This window comes from Bos grunniens, chromosome 8 (genome assembly GCF_055505025.1).
Source record: "Bos grunniens cultivar Pamir isolate PY7600 chromosome 8, Bosgru_T2T1.0, whole genome shotgun sequence".
In the NCBI taxonomy this organism is placed as follows: Eukaryota; Metazoa; Chordata; class Mammalia; order Artiodactyla; family Bovidae; genus Bos; species Bos grunniens.
The window spans coordinates 74,691,790-74,701,585 of NC_141172.1; the positions used below are offsets into that span (position 1 = coordinate 74,691,790).

At 50.9% G+C, this 9,796-nt stretch overlaps 1 protein-coding gene across 1 annotated transcript; it reads left to right on the plus strand.

Moving 5' to 3' along the window:
- The first annotated feature begins 219 nt into the window (after positions 1-219).
- On the plus strand, positions 220-6,963 carry SPINK4 (serine peptidase inhibitor Kazal type 4). Its single transcript, XM_086414121.1, has 4 exons — positions 220-280; positions 4,168-4,208; positions 5,142-5,254; positions 6,824-6,963. The coding sequence occupies exons 1-4, from the start codon at positions 220-222 to the stop codon at positions 6,867-6,869; spliced, it is 261 nt and encodes an 86-aa protein (XP_086270247.1). The 3' UTR covers positions 6,870-6,963.
- The last annotated feature ends 2,833 nt before the right edge of the window (positions 6,964-9,796 follow it).

Consider the following 9,796-nt stretch of genomic DNA (forward strand, 5'->3'; position numbering starts at 1 on the left):
CCCAGGGCAACCCCCACCCCAGGCCACTTGGAGCTCAGCGTCTCTGCAGAAAACAAACCCTTTCTTGATGCCAGGGTGCAAATATTACCTCCGGGTGACACCTCCAGCTCTCCACCTGGCTTCAGATAAGATAAGGGTGGGGATCGGCACTATATACAGGCCCCCATCAATCCCTGGCCCAGGCCCCAGCTCCCTGAGGCCACATAGCCTGGGATCAGCATGGCTGCCCGCCTGTGGATAGTTGCCCTGGCCTTGGCTGTTCTCTTCCTTGTGGACAGGGGTGAGTAGACAGAGCCTGGATTCTCTGTGGCTTGGTGTTGGTAGGTGAGCTTGGAGTAGGGCAGAGGCAGGCCCTGGGGCACCCTCTGAGACCTTGGCTTTCTGCATAAAACTTCTTTCTGCACCCTGGGCTAGGAAAAAAGAAACCCGAGTTCCAATCCTACCTCTGGCTTAGAATTGCAAAAGTCCTCTCCCCTCATGGCTCAGATGGTAAAGAATTCACTTGCAATGTGGGAAACCTGGGTTCCATCCCTGGATTGGGAAGATCTCCTGGAGGAGGGCATGGCAACCCACTCCAGTATTCTTGCCAGGAGAATCTCATGGACAGAGGAGCCTGGAGGGCTACAGCCCATAAGATTGCAAAGGGTTGGACATAACTGAGCAACTAAGCACACGCACACACACACACACACACCTCCCCTCTTGGGGCTTCTGTTTCTCCAGTTGTGACATAGGAGGTTGTTCTATTTCAAAGCGACCCTGAGCAGCTACTGGGCTAGAGATTGGGGAGGCAGAGGGAGACAGCCTGTCTCCAGGGAGATTGACAAGTCTACTGGCTACAGGGTGCTGGTTGCTGAAGGAAGCCTGGCCGGGTCCTCTGGGCTCCCATCTGCTCTGATAGGCTGTGGCTGTGGGGCTGAGGCAGTCATGTGAGCACAAGAGAGCCCTCGCTCTGGGCTGAACACATGCTGCTGGAGTGGGGCCTGCTCAGAGGCTGGGTACCTCTGCAGTCTCACTTCTGCTGGGTATCAGGCCTTGTTCTGGGCCCTTAAAACTTATCAGCAAGCAAAACAGAAAAAGAGCTGCCCTGATAGATATTAAGTTTAATGGGGTAGGATGAGGAGAATCAACAATCAATAAGATAGGTGTAATATATATTAAATAGTGTTTAGATGGTGATAAAGGCTAAGAAAAAAAATATTGGGCAGGGTGATGGGGATTGAGAGGGGATTGCAATGGTAATGCAGGGGACTTCTCTCTGAGATGCTGATGTCTGAGCAATATTTGAAGGAGGTGGAGGAGTGAGCCATGGGTATATCTGAGAGAGGTGGTTTCCAGGCAGAGGTAACAGGCAGTGCAAAGGCCCTGAGGTAGAAGCATGCGTGGAATATGTGGAGTATGGCAAGGAAGCCAGTGGGACTCGAAAGAAGTGAGGGGTAAGGTGCAGAGAGACAGGAGATGAGATGATACAGGCAACTGTGAACTATAATGGATAAAGCCTTGAAAGTCAATGTAAGAACTTGGATTTTCCTGTGAGTGAAATGGGAGGTACTAAAGGGTGATGAGCAGAGTCACATGTTAAAAGGATCGCTACAGGTTGAGAACAGAGTCAAAGGAGAAGCAGGGAGACTCCTTAGGACATACCCAGACAAAATCATGATGTTACAGGGTGGGTCTGAGCAGGACATCAGGGACACCGACCTCACAGTCAGTCTCACGGCCATTTCCCTGGCTGGGGACATAGACTAGAGGCTGAAGCAATAGAGAATGGATCCGGAGACTCTGGCCCAGCACAGCCAGGTTACTCCCAGCCTGGCATCAATTCCCTGAGCAGTTCTCTTGTTGGGAACACTGAAGAAGCTTCCCTAAAGGGAGTCCTTTTGCCCATTTCAGATTCCTGCCTGGGCTGTATGAGGAAGGGGGAAGGAAACTTGGGCCAAGGTCAAGGGCAGTTGGGGGTAAATGCAACTTCCCACATTATCCAGAACGAAACTGACACCACAGAGGGACCAGCAGAAGTGGAGAGAGCCTGTTCCGGAAGAGTGAGCAGAGAGGAAGGGCGGGGGCAGAGGGGCACAGCAAGGAGGTGGACGAGGAAGTGGCCCAGGGGAGTTTGGGATCATCTCACACAATGCCCTCAACATAAGATGAAGAGTCTTAGTGGTCATGACACGGAGCCCTGGAAGGGCTTTATTCATTTTTATAAATGCTTTCCCCCACCAACAATTATGTACCATGAAATGCACACATCTTATCACTCAGCGAATTCTATTCAATGAGTTTTGATGAGGCGTATACCTGTGTAACCCAGACCCCTATCAACAAACAGAACGTTTCCATCACTCCAGAAATTTCCCTCATGCCAGTTCATCCCTGCCCCACCCCACTCCCACCCCAGAGGCAACCCTGGCTCTGATATTTTTCCACCATAGATTAGTTTGCCTCCTCTAGAATGTCCCACAGATAAAACCATACAGGATGCTGTCTTTTGTGTCTGGCTTCTTTGGCTCAGCAAGTTTTTGAGATTCAGCCATGTTATTGCATGTTATCAGTTATTGCTTTGTTTTTGCTGTTGAGTTGAGTCACACTGTATGTGTGTGTCAGGGTTTATTCACTCGCCTGTTGGAGGACATTTGGACAATTTCCAGATTGGGTAATTATGACCTGGAGGGTTTTGAGCAGTGTGATGACAAGACTGGATTTGCATGTTGATGCTTAAACTGTGCACCAGTGGTCAATCTTGGTTCCCTTCTTCCTCTCCACCTTGGAAATCTCTTGTAATAGCATCTCCAGAAAAACCTAAACCAAGGGATGGTCACCCACCTCCAGGGATGGAGAACTCTCCACTTCTGGAGACAGCTTCTTTCGTTAATGCACAGCTCCCATTAAGAGAACATTCTGGAATCCACACCTGCCTCTTTGCAGCCTCTTCATGCAGATGGGCTCTGCCTTGTGAAGTTAAGAAGAGTTCCTCTCTCCTTGGGCTTCAGGACAGCCCTTCAGAGACTTCAGGAAGCAGCCTACCCTTCTTCAGTTTTTATAGACCCTTTCCTTACACCTGTGGCCTTAGATCCAGCTCCATTCCATTCCCTCCTCCACCCGTCACACTCACCAGTCACATCACAATTTGCTGAGGTCCTGTAAACAGTTCATCCAGACCTCAAAGGGCTGTGGGGCGCAACTGCATGTGTGGAGTGACAGAGCCATGGGAAAATCCCAGCTCTGCCCTTAACAAACTGTGTTGCCTTACCTATGAACCTTTTTCACAGATTGGCTGAGTTTTGGGAAGCAGACTCTGGGACCTGTGTGTAGTTTGCTGGAGAGTGCTCGGGGGAAACACCTGGGAGGGGAGAGGGACAGTGACTGCCATGCAGAGGAGCTGGGTGGCCCTGGAGCACTGCTCTGAGATGAGGCCTTCAGACCATTGTACCCACATCACCCTGACATTGGATGTGGGTTGTTCCTGGGCAGGAATGCCACCTTGGGCAAGGCAGCTCCATTCTCCGAGGGTAATTCCTGGGAAAGCACTCACTGTGAGCAGCCTGTGCTCCTGGCAGCTGAGGAAATGTGTGCCTCAGTCCTGTGGTGGGATCCGGGTCACAGACCTCTGCCTCCTCTCCTCCCTATTACACAGCAGTGAGAAAGCTCTGAACAGTAGTCAAGATCATGTATTATCAAGGTCTGGTACATAGTAACTGAATTATTTTCTTTTTCTTTTCAATATTTTTCCTTTGGTTAATTTATTTTTGGCTGTACTGGGTTTTCATTGCTGTGCGTGGGTTTTCTCTAGGGAGGCCACTCTTTGTTGTGGTGGGCAGGCTTCTTGTTGCAGAGCACAGGCTCTAGGCACGGGGCTCGGTAGCGTCAGCTTGCAGGCTCTAGGGTGCACGGGCTTCAGGGTTTATGGTCCTTGGACAAGCCCAGTGGGATCTTACTAATGAGAAACAGACTAGACTTTAATCTCCCTAATTCTAGGCTTTCTGTCCCAGTTCTGACAATGTCATATGAGCTTTCTGGGAGCCCTGTCTGTGACTCACTCACTACCTTTCCCTGAGGAATTCCAGATTGGGTGGTGGCTGGGATAGGTCCCTGAAGAAAGTGTCCTCAGACTCTGGTACCTGGGGCCTAGAGCCAACATCCCCTAATTCTTGCTTCTTTGCCTTTCAGAGGTGTCCGTGTCGGCAGAAAAGTTGGTTTTCTGGAGAATGGTAAGGCAGCTGCTCTTTCTGGCCTCAGGGCTGCTGTCCCGGCCTTCCTTCTCAAAGGGGAGCCCTCTCATCCATACTGGGAGACAAGGGATTTTCTTCTTTACGCTCCTTCTCAGACACCTTCAATGGTGCCACAGTGGCCAGGGCGGCCTCCTGAGGCTGCATGCTCCCTAGGTTAGCTCTTCCAGGCTGAGCAGGCCCAGCCCCTTTGCCAAAATCTACACAGCTAATCAGTGCAGAATGCAGGTCTCTCGGGCCTGGGGCCTTCACTGCTGCACAGCACTGCCCCCCTCACTCCCCACCCCTTCCCCAGGCCCCCATCCTAGTCCTGACCCTCAGGGCTGGCCTGAAACCCTTTTAGACAGAGCCTCAATTAGGGCTTCAGCCTCCTCATACCAGGGGCCTGATAGTCATGCAGGCCAGGGTGAGTTCAGGAGCCTCTAGGGAGGCAGGCCTCCTAGGAATGATGGCTGTTTCTCTTCTTGGGTCCTCAGTAAGACCAGAATTTGTTAGACCCTGTGAAGAGTGTGTGATCCCATGAATACAGGTATTTACCTGGCAGCCCGCATACTTGGGCTCAGCAGATACAGGTACATCCTTATGCACACAGTGATAGCCACACATGGCCAGGCACGTGTGCACACACACACACGCGCACACACACACACACACAGCAGATACAGGTACATCCTTATGCACACAGTGATAGCCACACATGGCCAGGTATGCGCGCACACACACACACGCACACACACACAGACAAGCAAACGTGCCATGGGGCCCTGCATGCTTGGTTTCATGCTCTTTGGACCCACACTCGGGCCTTCTTGAATCTGACTCCTCCCTGGAACCCCCTCAGCCCTGTTCTAAGCACAGCCCCTTGGTACCTCCTGTCTTTGGATCCCAGAGTGTCCCCCTTTCTCTCTCCCACAGCCCATCTGTGAACACATGGCAGAGTCTCCAGCCTGCCCCCAGACATACGACCCTGTCTGTGGCACTGACGGGGTCACGTATGAGAGTGAATGCAAGCTCTGCTTGGCTCGGATGTAAGTCCACCCCCGCATTCCCCCAGGCCATCTTGGGTGGGCTCCATCTGTGGTGCATGCGAGTATGAAAGGAGCAGGACTTGACCTGTCTCTTCCTTTACTCATACTTGGCCTGGGACAAGTCCTCCATTTGCTCATAACAGAATGAGTCCAAGTACAATCAAAAGAAGGCATGTGGTTCCAAGCAGAAAGCCCACTAGCGGGGCATTGGGGGTGAGGGCGGAAACCCTGGCTTCTTTTCCTTGTTCTGCCCCCTGACTAGGTGACCTTACTTGTTCATTTATTCCTCCAGCCAACAACTATTTATTGAACACTTGCTCTGCTCTAGGCACTGGGGATACAATAGGATATAAAAAGCTAGACAGCATTACCAGCTCCTGGGGGCGATGGTCAGTCTAAGGCAGAAGCCAAGCTGACAGTCAGCCCATTGCAGCACAGAATGCTTAAGGCTCAGATGGGGGTGCACAGGGTAATGTGGGTACCAGGCCAGGGCAGGGAAGACTTCCTAGGACAAGGGACATCTCAGCTCGGCCCTGAGGGATAAGTAGGAACTAGGTTGGAGAAAGAATAAACAAGGAAAGGTAATTCCAAGTAGAAAAATGAGTTTGGAAAGATCTAGAAGAAAGTTTATATTTGAGGAAAAATAAGAAGTTGGATATGCTAGAGTATAAAGTGTAAAGGAGAATGGGGGAGAGACAAGAGATGAGTCTAGAGTGAGAAGGCCAGAACATGACCTTGGTACATCAGATCTCCTACTTGGTTTCATTTCTTCTTTCATTGGAGAAGGCAACAGCAAACTACTCCAGTATTCTTGCCTGGAAAACCCCATGGACAGAGGAGCCTGGCCAGCTACAGTCCGTGGGGTCACAAAGAGTCAGACACAACAGAGCGACTAACGCACTTCACTCATAAGATCTTGTGCCGTCCAGCACTAAGCGAGATCACAGAAGAGAAATTGCTGACAATCGCAACATCCTAGAGAGATGGGCAGGAGAGCAGCAAGGACACTGTCCTAACTTAGAAAAAGATCATGATAATTAAAGATTCATGCTTCCATTGGGAGTAGAATCCACAAGCTGTGAGATTGGATGTGAGGGGTCAGGGTGGGTGGTGGGCAGGAAGGAAGCAAGAGCAACATGCTCGTTTCTAACTTGTGGGCTGGGGAGGCTGGGGATGCCATGTTGGTGGGGGGCTGGAGGTGTGCAGCAGGCTTGTGGGCCAATGATGTTTGTGGACAGTGGAGCCTCTGGGACATCCCAGAGGCAATACACAGTCAACAATTGCACAAACAGGCCTGAAGTTGAAGACAGAGGTCCAGGCCAGACAGATATGCAGCCAGCAGCATGTAGAGGTGGTTGAAAGCCCAGGCAGCTGAAACCTCCCAGGGGGAGGGTATACAAAGTGAGAAACAGTAGAAGGAGATGCCTGGGGAGTCCTGGGATCTCCCCCGCACTGTACACTGAGTGGGCTGAGCTTAGCAGGGAGTCGGGACAGACTGGGCTGGGGTTCCTGAAGGGTATGTTACACTTCCTGAGGAGCTGACCTCATTCTCGTCTGCTGTGACCCTAGAAAAAACAGACAGGACATCCAGATCCTGAAGGATGGGAAATGCTGACCCGGCCAGAGCCTCTTAAGCCGTGAAGCTTCTGGCTAGAGAACCGTGGTGGGCGTGCAGGATGAGACATGAAATAAAGATTCAGCTCAACCCAGCCAATGGCTCAGTGTTTTGGGGGATTCTGGGGAGGCAGAATTCTGGGGATTTGGGGAAGGCGGATTCTGGAGGATGGGGGAATTTGGCCCTGTCTTCCCTACTCTGAATCTGATGTCCTCTCCATCACTCTGATGCTCCTCAACCTTACCACATGTTCCCCTAGAAGTCCCAGGTATCTTCTGCCTTCTTGAGGGGGTCAGGGCTGTGTACAGTGCTCCTGTGAGCCCAACCTGGCCTGTCACTTAGGTCAAGAACCTAACTGAAGTCTGTACTCTCTGCCACTGCAAGGCCCAGCCTCAGCCTTTGAGAGGCTCCCACACGCCTCACAGCTTTCTCCCTGGGCTATACCAGCACCCTGAATCTCACTCACACACATACATACAGACCCACACACACGTCAACACTGCCATGGCTGACATTCAGGTGGTGTTCACCATACATCTGACTGCTTATTACAGTATTGATCTAGGTCTATAACTGATGACAACAGATGCTCCCCAAGCCCTGGAGTGTCCCCCTGCTCCCTGACCACCCGCAGCAAGAGGACTTCCAGACTCTGCTCTGCTCTCTTGGTCAACACACACTCTGACTGGTTGTTAAATGTGTTGACACTGGCCACACTGCACACAGAGCTCACAGGGACACGCAGCTTTCAGGAATCCACCATAGACAGAGATCCCAGCCTGTGGGACATGTCAGGTACCCCCACTCTATTGGCCAAAACTTACAGGAGCCGCCTCTGGTAGAGGTGGGGGTGGTGGAAGAAGGGTCGAAAGGGGCTTGGTCAGGCGGGAGTAGCATCACACAGATCCTGATTCCTGCTCTAGGGTAGGCAGCAAGAGCAGGAAACGTTCGGTGGGAAAATCCACACTGCTAGGAGAGTGGGGGCAGGGAAGATGGGACCCATCAATCCCTGGACCACTAAAACGGGAACCTAGGCAGGAATTGTTGACAGGTCTGCAGGGGCCGGGGCCCCAAGAGGCCATCTGTAAGGTCCTTCTACTGCTGGTAACATCAACTCGTTTCCTACCTGCATAGGGATGGTATAGGATGAAGTTTGGCTGTGACAGACCAAAAAGCCAAAATAGCAGTGGTTTCAACAGATAGAAGTTTTCTCTCACACATAGACCTAGGTAGTATGCTGATTTCATGTTGCTTGTATACTGTTACTCTGCCATCCGTATCAGTTTTTCACCCCAATGTCCAAATAGCTGCTCCAATTCCAGTAGTCATGTCTACACACAGGCCGGAGAGGTGGGGAAAGGCACTCTATGCCTCTGACAATGCTTCCCATAAAATGCATGCCGGGGACTTCCCTGGTGGTCCAGTGGTTAAGACTCCACATTTCCAAAGCAGACAGAGCGGGTTTGACCCCTGGTTGGCAAAACAAGATCCCTTGTGTCAAGTGGTGCAGCCAAAAGATTATTAAGAAAAGAAAAAGATGCACACACTGTCTACAACCCACTGGGTAAAATGTACCCTCTTGGCCATACTAGTGCAAAAAAGACTGGGAAATACTATTTTCTCTGGTTGGCCATGTGCTAAGCTGAAAATTAGTTCCCTCAGTGTAGGAAGACAGTAGATACTGTAAGTCTCTACCCTAAGTGGGAAGCCCCTCTTACACCCAGGTGATGGATCTCAGCCAAGCTTCTCCCTAGTGACCCTCTCCTCCCTCAGGTTTCCACTCACAGGATGAGGAATCACAAAGGTTAAGCAATGTGCCAGGACACCACACAGAAAGACCTAACTTCCCCGCTTTACAGGTGTGGAAACTGTGGGCCTGTCTCTGGGAACAACCCTGCAACATAAGTGTGGACTCCTAAAGGCCTGTTTGCAGCATGTGACCCTGCTGCCCTGGCCACTGCTCACTGGCCAGAAGATTCTTCTCCAGATTTTTTAAGTCAGAAATCAGGGAACTGAGGCAGTTCCTCTCTGGTAGCGAAGTTGTAAAATATGCCAAGTGGGGACTGCTGGCAGCCACGTTTCCTACTTTGTGGGAAAAGCAGGACTGAGTGAATGATGCTGACGTGCAGAGAGAGACAGACAGGGATTTCAGGCAGCATTTGTATTCCTGAAGTCCAACTGCCCTTGAATTTTCCAAAGTTACATGAGATAACATCCTACCAACAAATTTTCTATTTCGACAATCTCTTTGGAATAGGTTTCTGGTATTTTCCACTACGGCTTCCCTATGGGCTCAGTCAAGAATCCACCTGTCAATGCCAGAGACCCAGGTTCGATCCCTGGGTTGGGAAGTTCCCCTGGAGAAGGAAATGGCAATCCACTTCAGTATTCCCTGATAGCTCAGTTGGTAAAGAACCCGCCTGCAATGCAGGAGACCCTGGTTCGATTCCTGAGTTGGGAAGATCTGCTGGAGAAGGGAAAGACTACTCACTCTAGTATTCTGGCCTTGAGAATTCCATGGACTGTATAGTCCATGGGGTCACAAAGAGTTGGACATGACTGAGTGACTAAACAACAGTTTTCAACTAAAAGAGTCCTGACTACCAGATAAAGGGCTTCTCACAGGGAGTAGCCTTTAAGCTGTGCCTTAAAGGATAAGAAGAAATAACTGACGGAACAATGTATGGGAAAATCCTTCCAACTCTGTGAGGCTGAACAATGTCCGTGGGATCACAGAGCACCATCTGTTTCCCTACAGCAGGACTGATCATGTCCTGCGGAAATGGGCAACTGACAAGTACTCTCCCTGGGCAGAGATGCCCTGCAGATGTGCAGCTCTATGTGAGCGGGCCATGTCACTACCCTGCACGTCTGCTGGGCAGCTCATCCTCAAAGAACACAAGGGCTATTGGATGCTGTAAATCCCT